Source organism: Oncorhynchus keta, chromosome 27 (assembly GCF_023373465.1).
Source record: "Oncorhynchus keta strain PuntledgeMale-10-30-2019 chromosome 27, Oket_V2, whole genome shotgun sequence".
NCBI classification, from domain to species: Eukaryota; Metazoa; Chordata; class Actinopteri; order Salmoniformes; family Salmonidae; genus Oncorhynchus; species Oncorhynchus keta.
Window position 1 is genome coordinate 44,307,141 of NC_068447.1, and position 19,978 is coordinate 44,327,118.

A 19,978-nucleotide genomic window follows, 5' to 3' on the forward strand; every position below is an offset into this window, starting at 1 on the left:
ATACTCAAAACTCAAAAAGGACTGACAGTTTCACCACCGGGTCTGCGTTGCAGCAAACGGCAGGCATCACAAACGGCAGGCATCTTCAACTTCTCCACCTGCACACTTAACACTGCCCCAGGAATCACTCCATTCAATGATGCCTTATTCCTAAGCGCAAAGCAAGAAATAGATCTTGGCCCAAGTTGCGTGACATGGAGCGACTGCTTAACTGCTACCAACTTCTTTCCTAGCCACCCTTAAACCGCACATGGATCGGCCAAAAGGCAAGGATTTTCACCTAAAACGACATACCCAAATCAAACTGCCTGTAGCTCAGGGCCTGAAGCAAGGATATGCATATGCTTGATACCATTTGATATGAAACACTTTGAAGTTTGTGGAAATGTGAAATTAATGTAGGAGAATATCACACATTAAATCTGGTAAAAGATAATACAAAAAACAACAACATGCGTTTAAAAACAAAAAATTCATCTTAATATGAAAATATAATATTGCAGTTTAGGTGCAATTTAGATGATGCAGCGCGTGCGCAAAGTTTCAGATAGATCCAGCAAAGCATTGCAATTACTGGACAATATTTATTATCAAGTCTGCCCAAATGTGCCAAATTGGTCAACTGATTTATTTTCGGGTACATAACTAGAGAAAAATGATATGGTAACACATTGAAGTTTTACACACTCAAAGGAATGTCATACATGATGGATCATTAGCTTATACACTAACTTTCACACATCTAAATGGCCAGGTGAACCGGGGTGAACTGTAGAACCCAGTTATAACATTTGAATATAAAAATAGATTTGATCAAACAAAACTGCTACATTGTATCTCTGGGACATTCAGGATGACAAAATCAGAGCAAGATTACTGAATGTAAGTACATTATTTACTTTCAGAGGTGAATGTATCAAACCAGTTGCCGTGATACATTTTTTGTTGTTGTTGTGCACTCTCCTCAAACAATAGCATAACATTTCACTGTAATAGCTACTGTAAATCGGACAGTTCAGTTAGATTAACAAGAATTGAAGCTTTCTGCCCATATAAGACATGTCTATGTCCTGGAAAGTTCGCTGTTACTTACATCAAGTACATGCTAATCACATTAGCACCCGTTAGCTCAACCATCCTAGTCATGGTCTTGCACATGGCTCACTCATTTTTCACTTGACACCAATCTTCTACAACACCCCATCTGAAAAAAAGCCATCTTCCACAAATTCAAATCTCTGCTTTCCTTATTCTCTTCAATCTCTTATTCCCTTCTCCCAACATTGCTTGTGGCCTGTGTTCAACCTTCCAAAGTAATCCCATGTCACCCCTCTATTTTTTCACTAGCATTGACTTTGCTGATAAATATTTTGTTGAGGTAAAATGTACTTGATATGATTGTAATGTGTTGTCTCACCTGGCTATCTTAAAAGTAATGCACTAACTGTAGGTCTGCTAAATTACTAAAATGTAAAATGAGGGGAACTCAGGGTCGTCACCAGTTACCACAGCCACAAAGTCATAAACCCCGCCCATTTCTAACATTTATATTCTTAAAATTTGATTTTAAACCTAACCATAACCACACTGCTAATATAATGCTAACCCAACCCTTAAATGAAGACTCAAAAGCACATTTGTATTTTCATTAATTTTTACGATATAGCCAATTTTGCCTTTGTGATTCTGTAACGTGAACTAATGGAAGCAGGCACTCAGAGGGCAACAGCGGTGCGTAGAGAAGGTTGACTGAGTGAGGTGTATGATTCACACTGGGCTAACAGTAGTTAGCAAGAGCTCACTGAAAAGTTTGATACAAAATGTACTTTAACCAGCCAGCTACCAGACACGGAGACTGTACTGCAAGCATACAGGACAGACTATTTGACAGTATTGACAGATGAATTGGGATTTGTTTTTACAAGTTCAGAGCTAGCTAACGTAAGCTAGCTAGTGTTAGCTAGCTGCTAGCAAACAACACCTCACAGCCAGCGAATCGAATCAAGTGCTAATAGACACGTTTTGGTAACTTCACCGGTACACATTCTTTGGAAAAGCAAGCAACACCATTGAGAAAGGTAAGAATGGACTTACGGTTAGCTGCCATACTAGGCTAGCTAGTTAGCTATATTCACCAAGACAAGAACAGTTCAATTTATTCACTAGCTTGTCTTCTGCCTCTGGTCTGTACTCGGGAACTATCAGACATTGTTTATTTAGGATGATTGCTTTCACGTCACTATAGTTAAGTCTATAGGTTTCTTTCAATTAATGTTAGCATTTTCTGTCAATGTGATTTTTGAATGCATGTTTTGGGATATGGAATATGGATTCAATCAAATCTACCAGTCATGATTTAAACAAACGTCTCATGATAAGCCTATATTGCTGACCTTATGAGCCTACTTGACATCAACGCAACATTTGGTGTTGGAAGAGGCTGTATTGGGAAGAGGATTCATCAGAGATGTTTGTGATGCACTCACTCGTAAACACTTTTTTGTGTCATGTATACTTATATTGTGCTATTTTCGACCCTGTCTGTGCCAATCAATGGTGCCAAGCCCTTTAGAATGACTCACTCAAAGCACAGCAGCAGATTTTCTAAGAACTAGCATGACAGGTTATTAGCTAGGTGACAAGTCTGAACGAGTGTTTGAACAGTAATTTCCTACAGTTTTTGTCTGTACTAGACTTGTTCTATTGAGTAATAGCCTAGAATTGGTATTATTGCTGCTCCAGTAGGTTCTGTTGCTTGCATTTGAAATCTCCTGAAACATGCATGTGATGCACAATATGTAAACAATAGCTGAATGTTACCAAAAGTAGAGGACCTAAGCAAGTTAACTCGCAATCAGCTGTGAAATTTGCCAGCAGATAGTATGGGGCAACATTTGGTCTGTGGTTCGGTTAGGCTCGGCCATATCGTGCAAGTGTTTGTCATGTATTGAAAAAAAGAAGCCGGAATTTATTTATTTATTTTTATTTAAATGTTATTTTACCAGTTAAGTTGAGGACCTGGGGAATAGTTAGAGGAGAGGAGGGGGATGAATGAGCCAATCATAAAAATACAAAAGCTATACAGACTAGAGGTCGACCGATTACGTTTTTTTTTTAAAGCCGATACCGATTAATCGGCCATTTAATTTTATTTATTTATTTGTAATAATGACAATTACAACAATACTGAATGAACACTTATTTTAACTTAATATAATACATCAATAAAATCAATTTAGCCTCAAATAAAATGAAACATGTTCAAGTTGGTTTAAATAATGCAAAAACAGTGTTGGAGAAGAAAGTAAAAGTGCAATATGTGCATGTAAAAAAGGCTAACGTTTAAGTTCCTTGCTCAGAACATGAGAACATATGAAAGCTAGTGGTTCCTTTTAACAGTAGTCTTCATTATTCCCAGGTAAGAAGTTTTAGGTTGTAGTTATTATAGGAATTATAGGACAATTTCTCTCTATACGATTTGTATTTCATATACCTTTGACTATTGGATGTTCTTATAGGCACCTTATAGTATTGCCAGTGTAACAGTATAGCTTCCGTCCCTCTCCTCACCCCTACCTGGGCTCGAACCAGGAACACATTGACAACAGCCACCCATCGCTCCACTAAAGTCGCGGCCCTTGCAGAGCAAGGGGAACAACACTTCCAAGTCTCAGAGCGAGTGACGTTTGAAACGCTATTAGCGCGCACCCTGCTAACTAGCTAGCCATTTCACATCGGTTACACCAGCCTAATCTCTGGAGTTGATAGGCTTGAAGTCATAAACATCTCAATGCTTGAAGCACAGCAATGAGCTGCTGGCAAAACGCACGAAAGTGCTGTTTGAATGAAAGCGTACGAGCCCGCTGGTGCCTACCATCGCTCAGTCAGACTGCTCTATCAAATCATAAACTTAATTATAACATAATAACACACAGAAATACGAGCCTTAGGTCATTAATATGGTCGGATCCGGGAACTATCATCTCGAAAACAATTAATCGGTCGACCTCTAATACACAATATCGTTGAAATTAAGTTTGTTCAACATTCTGACTTGTAATGGGACTGTTTGGGAATGCCGGGCCTACATGTTAGACGAGAGTGTACGTATTTTACTCTTGGATACTTAAAGAGGCTAAGGTTGGTTATGAGACTAATGTTTGAATGCTGCACTAGCAGAGACATTTGAGCTCACTCTTGCTCTCTCACCCTGTCTCTAATCCTACAACAAAGAACCCCAATAACTAGGTCATGTTCATTAGGCACCAAAACAGAAGAAAACTGTCTGAAACAGGGAGGGCCTACCAGGACTTGTCCAATAAGTATTGCACATTTTTAGTTTCAAATGTTTAGCTACAGTTTGCCATAATAACTACCTGGGTTTCCTTTTGATATGAACCTAGTGATCCATTCAGTCATATGTCAAGTATATAGAGACATAGATAGGTCTTTAAATGTTGTTGCATAATTACGCTGTTCCTTACCTTAACAGGGGAGACCATGTCAGCAACATCATGACAGACAGGGAAGAGGCGCTTTAGCACCCTGACCACAAGGTAAGGTGCCATGGATGTGTTACAGCAGCTACCTTCCCCTGAGCACCTTGAACAGGTGAATGGGGAGACTAGGACAGGCCCGCAGCCCCTATGTGGCCCAAACTCTCCACATCCCCTGGACACGGCAGCTGATGATATATGGACTGCAAGGGAGGTGGAGGCAGTGGCCCCTGACTTTGGAGGGTTGACGGACCTGCAGGAGCTGGGGGTTGATGAGGGTGAAGGCAGTGGGGCAGAGAGGCCGAGGTCCCCCATCTCGAGGGTATCATGGAATGGGACTGGCAGCCAACAGAATGGAGAGAATGGAGAGAAGGGAGGAGGGGAAGAGGAGGGACTGGAGAAGGACAAGACTAGATACAGCAGACAAGACAGTCCTGCTGCTGATAACAACTATACAGGTAAGAGAGTAAATGAAATACATGTCATTGGTTAGATTTGAAATAATACGCTAAGTGGGATGTGATATGCTTCACTGTAATATTTTGGACTTATAGTGAATACATCAGCAGACCAGAGCATATGGTTATGGCCTGGTCCCAAATCAGTTTGAGCTGGTAATACGAGTCTCTCGTACGACAATCAGATGGGTGTTGTCTCTCTGTGTGCCAGACCTGTCTCACACGTCGTCTCCCTCGCTGTCGGAGCAGCTGCGTCTGGGACGGGATGAGGCCACAGGGCCTGGTATCAACGTGGAGTGTAGGATCTGTGCTGACAAAGCTTCAGGGTTCCACTACGGTGTGCATGCCTGCGAGGGCTGCAAGGTGAGAGATTTCACAAGTCTAACAATGGGGCTTAATAATCAGAAAACAAATGTGCTTAAAGTTCTTAGGTCTTAAATCCTGGAGGTTTTGTCATGGCTGCTAACAGCCTCAACCTGACCTGAGCTTAGCTTGAGTTTAGTTTGTGTCCTATGTTGCAGCATTCCAGTCCGGGAGCCCTTTCCTGCAGTCAAATGACCAAGTGGCCTCATGGGTGGAATGTTATTAATATATTTTTTTAAATATTATTTTAAATAACCCGTCAATCCGGTCTTCCAATGTCCAGCAGTTTTGTTTCATTTCAGTGTTCTGTGCTGTATATAAAGTGTAATATTAGGATGCACACTTAATATTGAATACATTTCAACTACACAGTGGGGCAAAAAAGTATTTAGTCAGCCACCAATTGTGCAAGTTCTCCCACTTAAAAAGATGAGAGGCCTGTAATTTTCATCATAGGTACACTTCAACTATGACAGACAAAATGAGAAAACAAATTCCAGAAAATCACATTGTAGGATTTTTAATTAATTTATTTGCAAATTATGGTGGAAAATAAGTATTTGGTCAATAACAAAAGTTTATCTCAATACTTTGTTATATACCCTTTGTTGGCAATGACAGAGGTGAAGACTTACAGAAAACGTTTGACAAGGTTTTCATACACTGTTGCTGGTATTTTGGCCCATTCCTCCATGCAGATCTCCTCTAGAGCAGTGATGTTTTGGGGCTGTTGCTGGGCAACACAGACTTTCAACTCCCTCCAAAGATTTTCTATCGGGTTGAGATCTGGAGACTGGCTAGGCCACTCCAGGACCTTGAAATGCTTCTTACGAAGCCATTCCTTCGTTGCCCAGGCGGTGTGTTTGGGATCATTGTCATGCTGAAAGACCCAGCCACATTTCATCTTCAATGCCCTTACTGATGGAAGGAGGTTTTCACTCAAAATCTCACAATACATGGCCCCATTCATTATTTCCTTTACACGGATCAGTCGTCCTGGTCCCTTTGCAGAAAAACAGCCCCAAAGCATGATGTTTCCACCCCCATGCTTCACAGTAGGTATGGTGTTCTTTGGATGCAACTCAGCATTCTTTGTCCTCCAAACACGACGAGTTGAGTTTTTACCAAAAAGTTCTATTTCGGTTTCATCTGACCATATGACATTCTCCCAATCTTCTTCTGGATCACCCAAATGCTCTCTAGCAAACTTCAGACGGGCCTGGACATGTACTGGCTTAAGCAGGGGGACACGTCTGGCACGGCAGGATTTGAGTCCCTGGCGGCGTAGTGTGTTACTGATGGTATGCTTTGTTACTGTGGTCCCAGCTCTCTGCAGGTCATTCACTAGGTCCCCCTGTGTGGTTCTGGGATTTTCTTGTGATCATTTTGACACCACGGGGTGAGATCTTGCGTGGAGCCCCAGATCGAGGGAGATGATCAGTGGTCTTGTATGTCTTCCATTTCCTAATAATTGCTCCCACAGTTGATTTCATCAAACCAAGCTGCTTACCTATTGTAGATTCAGTCTTCCCAGCCTGGTGCAGGTCTACAATTTTGTTTCTGGTGTCCTTTGACAGCTCTTTGGTCTTGGCCATAGTGGAGTTTGGAGTGTGACTGTTTGAGGTTGTGGACGGGTGTCTTTTACACTGATAACAAGTTCAAACAGGTGCCATTAATACAGGTAACGAGTGGAGGACAGAGGAGCCTATTAAAGAAGAAGTTACATGTCTGTAAGAGCCAGAAATCTTGCTTGTTTGTAGGTGACCAAATACTTATTCTCCACCATAATTTGCAAATACATTAATTAAAAATCCTACAATGTGATTTTCTGGATTTTTTTTCTCATTTTGTCAGTCATAGTTGAAGTGTACGTACCTATAATGAAAATTACAGGCCTCTCGTCTTTTTCAGTGGGAGAACTTGCACAATTGGTGGCTGACTAAATACTTTTTTGCCCCACTGTATACTTTTATTTCAAAGTAGATTTGTTTGACTACAACTCTGTGTGACCCTAATTTAGCCCACTGCAGTAAAATGTTATTAACCTGCAACTCAAGTTCAATGGCCATAATGTGTGACTTGTGGTGAATGCAGTGTTATATCTGTCTTTCCTATAATGCCTTCAATTGTAAATAAACTAAACTCGCTTGCTCCCTCTCCCCTGTGCGTATCAATTGGTCTAGGGCTTCTTCCGGCGGACCATTCGGATGAAGCTGGAGTACGAGCGCTGTGAGAGAGCCTGTAAGATCCTGAAAAAGAACCGTAATAAGTGCCAGTACTGCCGCTTCCAGAAGTGCCTGGCCCTGGGCATGTCCCATGACGGTGAGAGGAGACCGTTAATGGGTCTTTCAGGGTCTGGAAATACTTGGTCCTTTTACAGATTAAGGGCCAGTATCACAGATGCAGATAAAGCCCTGGACTGAATGGAGAATCTTAATCTGTGTTTTGAAAACTGTCCCTAAGAACTACTGATGATGTGTTTCAATATTAAGAATATTAATTTATGAAACTCTTGAACCTCATTTTGGTGGGGCTATACAGTGCATTTGAAAAGTACAACCTTATTCTAAAATATACATATATTTTTTAATACACCATAATGACAAAGAAAACATATTTATTTGAAATGTATTAAAAATAAAAACTGATATCATATTTACATAGTATTCAGACCCTTTACTCAGTACTTTGTTGAAGCAACTTTGACAGCGATTAGCCTCGAGTGTTCTTGGGTATGATGCTACAAGCTAGGCACACCAGCATTTGGGGAGGTTTTCCCATTCTCTGCAGATACTCAAGTTTTGTCAGGTTGGATGGGGAGCTTCAGAGCACAGCTACTATTTTTATGTCTCTCTAGAGATGATTGATCGGGTTTAAGTCCGGCCTCTGGCTGGGCCACTCAAGGTCATTCAGAGACTTGTCCCGAACCCACTCCTGCGTTGTTTTGGCTGTGTGCTTAGGGTCATTGTCCTTTTGGAAGGTGAACCTTCACCCCCAGTCTGAGGTCCTCAGCGCTCTGGAGCAGGTTTTCATCAATGATTTCTCTGTACTTTGCTTCAATAATCTCTCCCTCGATCCTGACTAGTCTCCCAGTCCCTGCCGCTAAAGAACATCCCCACAGCATGATGTTGCCACCACCATGCTTCACCGTAGGGATGGTCCCAGGTTTCTAACAGATGTGATGCTTGGCATTCTGTTCAGTCTTGATTTTATATGACCAAATAATCTTGTTACTCATGGTCTGAGAGTCCTTTGGGTACCTTTTGGCTAACTCCAAGCTGGCTGTCATGTGGCTGAGGAGTGGCTTCCGTCTGACCACTCTACCATAAAGGCCTGATTGGTGATGGTTGTTCTCCTGGAAGGTTCTCCCATCTCCACAGAGGAACTGTCAGAGTAACCACCGGGTTCTTGGTCACCTCCCTGACTAATGCCCTTCTCCCCCGATTGCTCAGTTTGGCAGGGTGTCCAGCTCTAGGAAGAGTCTCGGTGGTTCCAAACTTCTTCCATTTAAGAATGATGGAGGCCACTGTGTTCTTGGGGACCTTCAATGCTGCAGAAATGTTTTTGTACCCTGTGCCTCAACACAATCCTGTGTCGGAGCTCTACGGACAACTCCTTAGACCTCATGGCTTGGTTTTTGCACTGACATGCACTGTCAGCTATGGGACCTTTATATAGACCGGTGTGTGCCTTTTCCAAATCATGTCCAATCAATTAAATTTACTACAGGTGGACTCCAATCAATTTTTAGAAACATCTCAAGGATGATCAATGGAAACAAGATGCACCTGAACGCTTATTTAGAGTCTCATAGCAAAGGGTCTGAATACTTATGCAATGACATATTTCTTAAAACCTGTTTTTGCTTTGTGATTATGGGATATTGTGTGTAGATTGATGAGGAAAACAATACATTTAATTTTAGAATAACAAAATGTGGGAATAGTCAAGGGGTCTGAATACTTTCCAAATGCATTGTACAGCTTTCGATGCTAATGCTACTGTCTACCCAGTGATCTAATATGGCTGTATGCATGATGCTAAACTGTCTTTGTCTGTTTCACCTTCAATGCTAACACTACTCTGCCTGTTCGCCCGGCAGCGATCCGGTATGGGCGTATGCCGGGGGCTGAGAAGAAGAAGCTAGTGGCTGGCCTGCTAGCAGAGGAGCTGGACCCCCACCACCTTGGTGGCTCAGACCTCAAGACCCTGGCTAAACAGGTGTACCAAGCCTACCTGAAGAACCTCATTATGACCAAGAAGAAAGCCCGCAGCATCCTCACCGGCAAGACCAGCTGCACATCGGTACGCTCACTCTTATGTAAATATACACTGAGTGTGAACATTTGGAACACCTTCTCTTTCCGTTACAGACTGACCAGGTGAATGCTATGATGACTTATTGATGTCACCTGTTAAATCCACTTTAATCAGTGTAGATGAAGGGGAGGAGACAGGTCAAAGGTGTGGTGGTAGGTGCCAGGCGCACCTGTTTGAGTGTGTCAAGAACTGCAACGTTGTTGGATTTTTCACACAAAAACAGTTTCCCGTGTGTATCAAGGATGGTCCACCACCCAAAGGACATCAAGCCATCTTGACAGAACTGTGGGAGTCAACATGGGCCAGTATCCCTGTGGAACGCTTTCGACACCTTGTAGAGTCCATGCCCAACATTTTAAGGCTGTTTTGAGGGCAAAAGGAGGGTGCAACTGAATATTAGGAAGGTGTAACTAATATTTTGTACACTCAGTGTTGATGCCCTTGATTAAGATTAGCAAAAAATACTATAAAATAAATAATACAAATACTGAGCTATATTGTATGCTCCGAAACATTTGGAAATTAGATTATTTTATACTAATACAATTGCTCGGTTAAAAGAAAGAAACAAGGGTGGTGGTAAAAATTATTGGCAGGTGCCTATAATTTTGACCACCATCCTTTTTTTCGCCTCCCCTGTCGAGGGTAATGACAGGATTTTTCTATAATGTTTTTATGAGATTGGAGAACACATTGCGAGAGATCTTAGACCATTCCTCCATACAGAATATTTCCAGATCCTTGATATCCTTCGTCTGCACTTATGGACTGTCATCTTCAATTCAAACCACAGGTTTTTAATGGGTCGGTCCAAAGTCCAAAGACTGAGATGGCCATTGCCAAATTATGATTTTGTGGTCAATTAATAATTTCTTTGTGGATTTTGATGTGTGCTTGGGGTTACTGTCTTGCTGGAAGATCCACTTCCAGCAAGCTCAGAGGGGTTGTTGTGTATGTTTATGGTCATAACTCACATCATTGGTTCAGCTTGGAAGGAGCACAGACAAAGGATATCAAGGATCTGGAAAGATTCTGTATGGAGGAATGGTCTAAGGTCTCTCCCAATGTGTTCTCCAATCTCATAAAACAGTGTCATTATCCTCACAAGGGTAGGGTGATAGAGTACTGAAAAATGGTGCCAATCATTTTAACCCTTATCTTTTGGGGTATTTTTATTTTTAGTATAAAATAATATATGCACGTAATGTAGCTGTATTTGTATTATTTATTTTATACAGTCTTTTTTGCTAATCTTTATCAACGGTGCCAATAATTTTGGACCTGACAGTGCATGGGTATTGGTTACACCTCTGGTTAAAACCTTTAGAACACAGTCTCTGAGCTTGATTATGAGGAAGACTTTTCTGGTTGAACCAAGGTAGGATACGCCTTCCAAGCTGAACCAATGATGTTTATGGTCATAACTCACAACAACCCCTCTGAACTTGGATGAGGGGGAATGCTTTTCTGGTTGCACCAATGTGGATGCATATTACTAGTAACCTCCTCATAGAAAGAAAGATTTAGTGGCTGATTATTTGTAGAGCTCTTTAGTTTTTAATTAGCCTCTTATCAATCTGTTTTTCGTAATGCGTTTTAACTTGTCATTAACAATTACATATAGTTCGTTTTTTAAAGAAAAGGAAGACCAGACTGTTAAAAGATTAATGCTTTCTCTTTCTCTCCCCCGACAGCCATTTGTGATCCATGATGTAGACACCCTGTGGCAAGCAGAGAGTGGTCTAGTGTGGAACCAGTTAATCCCGGGCGCGCCCCTCACAAAGGAGATAGGGGTACACGTGTTTTATCGCTGTCAATGCACCACGGTGGAGACGGTACGAGAGCTAACTGAGTTCGCCAAGAACATCCCAGGGTTTGTGGATCTCTTCCTCAACGACCAGGTATGGCATGGACCACAGTCTTCTCAACAGAGCTTGCTAACGCTTGTCTTTTTTTCTTTTTTTTAAGGGGTGGATCAGCTTTAATATTGTGGATAGATTCTTGCTTCCATCACTGTAATTGTCTGCATCATTTCCAATCCCCCATATATTTTTGGGGTAAATATATATATATATATATATATATATACGCCTGAAGGTACCACTTTCATCTGTACAAACTATATATATATATATACGCCTGAAGGTACCACTTTCATCTGTACAAACTATATATATCTATACGCCTGAAGGTACCACTTTCATCTGTACAAACTATATATGTATATATATATACGCCTGAAGGTACCACTTTCATCTGTACAAACTATATATATCTATACGCCTGAAGGTACCACTTTCATCTGTACAAACTATATATGTATATATATATACGCCTGAAGGTACCACTTTCATCTGTACAAACAATAGTACACAAGTATAAACACCGTGAGACCACGCAGCCGTCATGCCACTCAGGAAGGAGACGCGTTCTGTCTCCTAGAGATGAACATACTGTGGTGCGAAAAGTGCAAATCAAATCAAATCAACAACAGTAAAGGACCTTGTGGAGATGCTGGAGGAAACTGGTACAAAAGTGTATATATCCACAGTAAAACGAGTCCTATATCGACATAACCGGAAAGGCCGCTCAGCAAGGACGAAGCCACTGCTCCAAAACCGCCATAATAAATCCAGACTACGGTTTGCAACTGCACATGGGGGACAAAGATTGTAATTTTGGGAGAAATGTCCTCTGGTCTGATGAAACGAAAATATAACTGTTTGGCCATAATGACCATCGTTATGTTTGGAGGAAAAAGGGGGAGGCTTGCAAGCCGAAGAACACCATCCCAACCATGAAGTACAGGGTGGCAGCATAATTTTGTGGGGGTGCTTTGCTGCAGGAGGGACTGGTGCACTTCACAAAATAGATGGCATCATGAGGTAGGAAATGATATATATATATATTGAAGCAACATCTCAAGACATCAGTCAGGAAGTAAAAGCTTGGTCGCAAATGGGTCTTCAAAATGGACAATGACCCCAAGCAGACTTTCAAAGTTGTGGCAAAATGGCTTCAGGACAACAAAGTCAAGGTATTGGAGTGGCCGTCACAAACCCTGACCTCAAACCTGTAGAAAATGTGTGGGCAGAACTGAAAAAGCATGTGCGAGCAAGGAGGCCTTCAAACCTGACTCAGTTACACCAGCTCTGTCAGGCTGAATGGGCCAAAATTCACCCAACTTATTGTGGGAGGCTTGTGGAAGGCTACTCAAAACATTTGACCCAAGTTAAACAATTTAAAGGCAATGCTACCAAATACTTATTGAGTGTATGTAAACTTCGGACGCACTGGGAATGTGCTCAAAGAAATAAAAGCTGAAATAAGTCATTCTCTCTACTATTATTCTGACATTTCACATTCTTAAAATAAAGTGGTGTTCCTAACTGACCCAAGGCGGGGAATTTTTACTAAGATTAAATGTCAGGAATTGTGAAAAACTGAGTTTAAATGTATTTGTGTAAGGTGTATGTAAACATCCGACTTCAACTGTACATACATACAAATGATGCTTTACAGCGAAAACAATACAAGCTCAAGTTCATCGATATACTTACAAAACATTATGTACACCTAGCGGCAGGTAACTTGGTCACGAAAATCAGAAAAGCAATCAAATTAATCGTTTACCTTTGATCTTCAGATGTTTTCACTCACGAGCCTCTCAGTTGGACAGTAAATGTTCCTTTTGTTCCATAAAGATATTTTTTATATCCAAATAACTCCGTTAGTTTGATGCGTTATGCCCAGGAATCCACCGGAAATAGCGGTCAACGCAGACAATAATTCCAAATAATATCCATAATATCAACAGAAACATGACAAACGTTTTTTTATAATCAATCCTCAAGGTGTTTTTCAAATATCTATTCGATAATATATCAACCGGGACAGTTGGCTTTTCACTAGGACTGGGAGGAAAAATGGCTACCTCTCTGTTTTGCGCAATAATTGGTTGCAAGAATTTTGTATCATTTACATGGGAAAATTTGAAGTTTTGAATCCGGTGTTGTTTTGCATTATCAATTCAAAAACCATGTGCCATGGTACATCACAAATCTCTTCCCAACTATTTTGCCATTTATTTGGCACAGCTGTCAATTTTTTGGTCCTTAAATTAAATTGGTGTGTTTATTTGGCACAATTTTCTTTAACCATTTATGGTCTTTAATGCAGGGCTGACAGACAAGTTCCTTACTTTTTCCCCCTTCCATTTGCCTCTTCCAGTTTTATGGTAATGCTGCGATTAGTTGGTTGTAATTTTGGGTAGAGCAGACATTTCCATATTTCTGTGTTAGCTGCACGTGTGACAACTCCACCAGTCCTATTTATGATATCATTTACAAAAATGATACCTTTTTTTTTTTTTTTAGATCATTTATTTATTTTGGGATTTGTATACCGAGTATGTCCACATCCCTGTCAGACTGTTGGTAAACTACACGGTAATGTAGAAGCTGATTTTTTTTTATTTTTGTTTTTTTAGTGACCCAATACGTAATATTTACTTGTCATAATTTGGTTTTAATCCAGAGAAATTAGCAGAAGTATCCAGATCCTCTATGAGGCTATGGAGGGATCCAAATTGTGGATTTGAAAGAAAACGACATGAATCATCAGCGTACAATGACACCTTTGTTTTTAAGCCTCGGCTTTCTAATCCCTTAATATTATTGTTGGATCTAATTTTGACAGCTAATTTCGATGGCAATAATAAATAGAGATGCCGATAGTGGACAACCTTGTTTTACTCCTCTTGGCAGTTTAAAACTTTCTGATGTAGCCATTATTTACTATTTTACTATTTTGTACCTAGGGTTATGAAACATAACTTTAACACGTTTTATAAGAGATTCTCCAAAATTGAAATATTATAGGCATTTATATATAAACTCCAGTCATACTTTATCAAAAGCCCTTTCAAAATCAGCTATGAAAACCAGTTCTGGTTTCCCTGATATTTCATGTGTTTCCAGCACTTGTCTTATGTTATCTCCAATGTATTGTCCATGTAAAAAACCTGTCTGACTAGGATTAATAATATCTGACAAAACCTTTTTTAATTATCTGCGCCAAGCATTTAGCTACAAAATTTGCATCACAACTCTGAAGTGTAAGAGGCCTCCAATTTTTTTAAATGGACTGGATCTTTTATATATACAATTTGGATCCTGTTTTAGTAATAATGAAATCAGACCTTCTTGTTGTGTGTCTGATAATCTACCGTTTTATATAGGAGTTGTTAAAACATGCTAATAATGGTCCTCTGAGTATATCTGGTCCTCTGGAGTTTTCCCATCCTTAAAGCTTTAATTGCATCAAGAAGTTCCTTCTCTAATTTGGCCTTCACATGAGTCTTTCTATACAGATGTTCATTTTAAATTATTAATTGGGGAAAAAATATTATAATTAGCTTCGGTTAGTGGAGATGGAGGAGCCTGAAATGAAAACATTCTTGAAGTACTTCCTCTTTCAAAATATAATTCGGTGAATCATGCGTGACTCCACTTGTAAGAAGTTTCAATTTTAAAAAATGGTAGCATTTCTATGTTGAAGATTTTTTTTTAAAATATCATTTGGTGCATTTTCCCCCATATTCTATCCAGTTCGCTCTATTTTTATAAGATATTACACTGGATCTTTTGTTTTTCCTCTCATTTACTCTGTGCCTCTGGTACAGTTTTTATTGCTATCTACCTGTACTGTTAGTCCTTCAATTACCTTTGTTAATATGGACTCTTGATCTAAATTGCATTTGTTGTATAGATGAGTACTGAATTGCATGGCCTCTAAAGGCACATTTTAAAAGTGTCCCATACAAAAAGGGAATATGTTGTACCTATGTTATGTCGGGGGGAAAAACAAAAAAAAAGCAACCTTGTCTTTTCACTTATTGATTGTCAACTTAATTTCTTGTCACACTCAGTGAAATGTACTGACAGTAATGTAGAAATATCTCCCATAGTTATACGATGAAATCATCATGCATTTTCTTTTGTCAACTGTTCAAACTGCTGTTAATGGCACTTTTACTTTGGTGTTGAATTCTATTTTCTCCCCTATTTACCTGCCTGCTTCCATCAGGTGACACTACTGAAGTATGGCGTCCACGAGGCCATCTTCGCCATGCTGCCCTCCCTCATGAACAAAGATGGCCTCCTGGTGGCCAATGGGAAGGGCTTTGTGACCCGGGAGTTCCTGAGGAGCCTCCGTAAACCATTCAGTGAGATCATGGAGCCCAAGTTTGAGTTTGCTGTGAAGTTCAATGCTCTGGAGCTGGATGACAGTGACCTGGCTCTGTTTGTGGCCATTATCATCCTGTGTGGAGGTATGGGATACTTTTGTACTAGTAGTATCACAGTAACTCTGACATTTGTACCCAAATAACCCAGGCTCTAATGTTGTTCGTAGCTGCTATTATCCTGTCTGGAGTTGAGGGGGAGCTCTTTCTCAATTCATCTTTCTCTCGATTCCTGGTATCCTCTCTCCTCACCTCTTTCGCAAAACACATTGGAGAATAAGATATGGTCCAATATGGTTGAGAAGGTGAGGAGATAGGATGCGTGGAGTCACGGAAAGCTTTTAGTGAGGTTGTGCTGCGAGTTGGCAGCTCTGTCACGTCTGTGGTCTACCCATCTAACTATTCTCGATCTATCTGCAGACCGCCCAGGGCTAATGAACGTGAAGCAGGTCGAACAGAGTCAGGACGGTATTCTCCAGGCCTTGGACCAGCACCTGCAGGCCAACCACCAGGACTCCCTCTACCTCTTCCCCAAGCTGCTGAACAAGATGGCCGACCTCAGACAGCTTGTCACAGAGAACGCCTTGCTGGTGCAGAAGATCAAGAAGACCGAGTCGGAAACCTCTCTGCACCCTCTACTACAGGAGATCTATAAGGACATGTACTGACTGGACTAAACCAGACTGAACATGTACTGACTGGGCTAAACCAGACTGAACTGAACTGGACTGGGACTTCTGCTAGTGCAGGATTTCTACAAGGACATGTACTCGTCTCCTCAGAAGTAGTGCACAACATAAGGAATAGGTTGTCATTTCAGACACACCCCTAGTCTGAGACCTCATTGCTCCCGCTACTGCAGGAGCTCAACAAGAACATGACTGGACACAGTGGCCTAAACCGGACCAACTCGGACTAGACTTTGTTGCATCTGCTCCTACAGGAATTGGACTAAACCAGATTTAACAGGATCGGACCGTACCTTGCTGCACTCTCTACTGTAGGAGATCTATAAAGACATTCATGTACTAGTCCTCCTCATAAGCAAAGCCACACTGTTCAATTCAATACTTTATTGTCCCCTTAGAGCAAACCCTGTCTTAGCAAATATTGTCCCCTTAGAGCAAATACTGACTGTTGTTGACAGCAATATGTTTACATAATGATGTTATGTATATATTAATGTACAATACCAATCAAATGTTTGGACACACCTACTCATTCCAGGGTTTTTCTTTATTTTTACTATTTTCTATATTGTAGAATAATAGTTTAGACATCAAAACTATGAAATAACACACATAGAATCATGTAGTAACCAAAAAAGTGTTAATCAAATTAAAATATGTTTTAAATTTGAGATTATTTAAAGTAGCCACCCTTTGACAGCGTTGCACACTCTTGGCATTCTCTCAAACAGCTTCATGAGGTAGTCACCTGGAATACATTGCAATTAACAGGCGTGCCTTGTTAAAAGTTAATTTGTGGAATTTCTTTCCTTAATGTGTTTTAGCTAATCAGTTGTGTTGTGACAAAGTAGGAGTGGCAAGAACAGCTCAAATAAGTGAAACAACAGTCCATCATTACTTTAAGACATGAAGGTCAGTCAATCTGGAAAATTTCAAGAGCTTTGAATGTTTCTTCAAGTGCAGTCGCAAGTGCTATGATGAAACTGGTTCTCATGAGGACCGCCACAGGAAAGGAAGACCCAGAGTTACCTCTGCTGCAGAGGAGAAGTTCATTAGAGGTAACTGCACCTCAGATTGCAGACCAAATAAATGCTTTACAGAGTTCAAGTAACAGACACATCTCAACATCAACTGTTCAGACTGCGTGAATCAGGCCTTCATGGCCGAATTGCTGCAAAGAAACCACTACTAAAGGATACCAATAAGAAGAAGATACTTTCTTGGGGCAAGAACACGAGCAATGGACATTAGACCGGTGGAAATCTGTCCTTTTGGTTCCAAACGCCATGTCTTTGTGAGACGCGGAGTAGGTTAACGGATGAGCTCTGCATGTGTGGTTCCAACCGTGAAGCATGGAGGAGGAGGTGTGAGGGTGCTTTGCTGGTGACGCTCAGTGATTTATTTAGAATTCAGGGCCCACTTAACCAGCATGGCAACCGAAGCATTCTGCAGTGATACGCCATCCCATCTGGTTTGGGCTTAGTGGGACTATCATTTGTTTTCAACAGGACAATGACCCAAAACACACCTCCAGGCTGTGTAAGGGCTATTTGACCTAGAAGGAGAGTGATGGAGTGCTGCATCAGATGACCTGGCCTCCACAGTCCCCCGACCTCAACCAAATTGAGATGGTTTGGGATGAGATGGATCACAGAGTGTAGGAAAAGCAGCCAACAAGTGCTCAGCATATGTGGAAACTCCTTCAAGACGGTTGGAAAAGCATTCCTCATGACGCTGGTTGAGATAATGCCAAGAGTGCAAAGCTGTCATCATAGCAAACGGTGGCTACTTTGAAGAATATAAAATATTATTTGATTTATCGCTTCATACACTACACTTTTTTTGGTTACTACATGATTCCATGTGTTATTTCATAGTTTTGATATCTTCACTATTATTCTACAATGTAGAAAATAGTACAATTAAAGAAAAATCCATGAATGAGTAGGTGCTGCTGTAGGGATTTCGCTAATGGAGGTAACACTAACACTAATGGAGTTACGAGACCAATTATGTAGACCTATTCTTCCAGAGTAATGTTGTGAATGGGTACTACTACCCTAATTGAGTCTGTTGCCAAAACCTGGCAAACCTTTTTTTAACAGGTTTCACTTCACATTATGACTAAAATTTTGTCGTCTCATGAATGCATTTGGAGGTTTGCTGTTAAGGAAATTGTTTATTCAGGTTACAAAGTATTTATAAGTTCTAAAGAGACTATATAGAAGTTTCTTAACAACATGGTGCAGGTCAAAAGGAAAATGGGATGGTGCAGGTCAAAAGGAAAATGGGATGGTGCAGGTCAAAAGGAAAATGGGATGGTGCAGGTCAAAAGGAAAATGGGATGGTGCAGGTCAAAAGGAAAATGGGATGGTGCAGGTCAAAAGGAAAACGGGATGGTGCAGGTCAAAAGGAAAACGGGATGGTGCAGGTCAAAAGGAAAACGGGATGGTGCAGGTCAAAAGGAAAACAGGAAACAGATGTTAATCAATATGGATAGTGTTAGAGTTCGAAAAACGAGTTATTAACATAAACTTGAGCCTCTACCTTTCCTTGGTTATACTGTATTCAACTGAATATTTGTTAACATTTTCATACTTCTCTCAGAATCGTTTCATACACTACTGGTACTGTTAGCAGTAGAGCAATTGTTTTAGGGAATTTAATTGTAGTTAGGGAATAAAAAAAAGTTAATGAATAATGTTCACCAGAATAATGGTGGTAATTTTGTTAGATTGTACAGATGTGTGCTCTTTGGTTTATCCAAGTGGTGAGTTGTAATGTTATAATATACCTGGGTACACAAATTATAAATGTATAGATAATTATGACAACTAATGACACAAAGTCTTACGTAAGTTTTTAAGGCTGTCATCTTTCAGTGATCATCGGTTATGGACAGGTACCACTGTGAAATGTGACTACCCCCAACATGTTTTCTAAAATACTGAAGTAATATTTTCTAGATGAGTTTGGCCTTTTACTTTGAGAGGTGTGATTCTGTATCTAATCTAGATTGATGGAGAACCAGCAAAGGACCAGTCCTTAAACCTTAGTGTATTACTTACGTTACTGGTACATGTAATGTAGTGGTGCCTGCCTATCTTACCACGACTCAGGACAGACAACGTGGCTGCTTTGTGGATTAAAGATATGTCTGGCATAATACATTTGAATAATGAGAGATGAATATCAAGACCAAAATCACACCTTTGAACTCTGCATCCACTCAGGACTATAATGTACAACACTGAACAAACTACTTTTTCAAGGATTTTATGTATTCTATCTATAATTTCATTATTGTTTCTAGGTCTGCACTCTCTGGGGTTGGGACTTTAATAAATGCAAAATAGCAAATAAAAAGTGTTTTATGTAAAGTTGTAGAACTCAACTACCTCATGAAAT

At 40.4% G+C, this 19,978-nt stretch overlaps 1 protein-coding gene across 11 annotated transcripts; it reads left to right on the forward strand.

Annotated features, from left to right (window-relative positions):
• Positions 1–1,670: 1,670 nt before the first annotated feature.
• ppardb (peroxisome proliferator-activated receptor delta b) lies at positions 1,671–19,950 on the forward strand. Of its 11 annotated transcripts, none has more exons than XR_008083242.1 (9): positions 1,671–2,078; positions 4,493–4,954; positions 5,166–5,317; positions 7,501–7,639; positions 9,420–9,622; positions 11,332–11,538; positions 15,725–15,968; positions 16,302–18,949; positions 19,002–19,950. XR_008083242.1 is itself a non-coding variant. In XM_035739374.2 (8 exons), exons 2-8 carry the CDS (start codon positions 4,567–4,569, stop codon positions 16,547–16,549), a joined length of 1,581 nt encoding a protein of 526 aa, XP_035595267.1. In that variant the 5' UTR covers positions 1,671–2,078; positions 4,493–4,566; the 3' UTR covers positions 16,550–19,950. The 11 variants fall into 11 exon arrangements, 1 of the variants encoding a protein (XP_035595267.1); XR_008083240.1 differs by having other exon boundaries at positions 16,302–18,923; positions 18,976–19,950; XR_008083243.1 differs by having other exon boundaries at positions 16,302–18,923.
• Positions 19,951–19,978: the final 28 nt, after the last annotated feature.

Coding starts and splice junctions, on each gene's coding strand:
- ppardb (XM_035739374.2), top strand. CDS start 4,567: ATGGATGTGTTACAGCAGCTACCTTCCCCTGAGCACCTTGAACAGGTG. Junction 5,318..7,500: donor ATGCCTGCGAGGGCTGCAAG/GTGAGAGATTTC, acceptor CAATTGGTCTAG/GGCTTCTTCCGGCGGACCAT. Junction 9,623..11,331: donor GCAAGACCAGCTGCACATCG/GTACGCTCACTC, acceptor CTCCCCCGACAG/CCATTTGTGATCCATGATGT.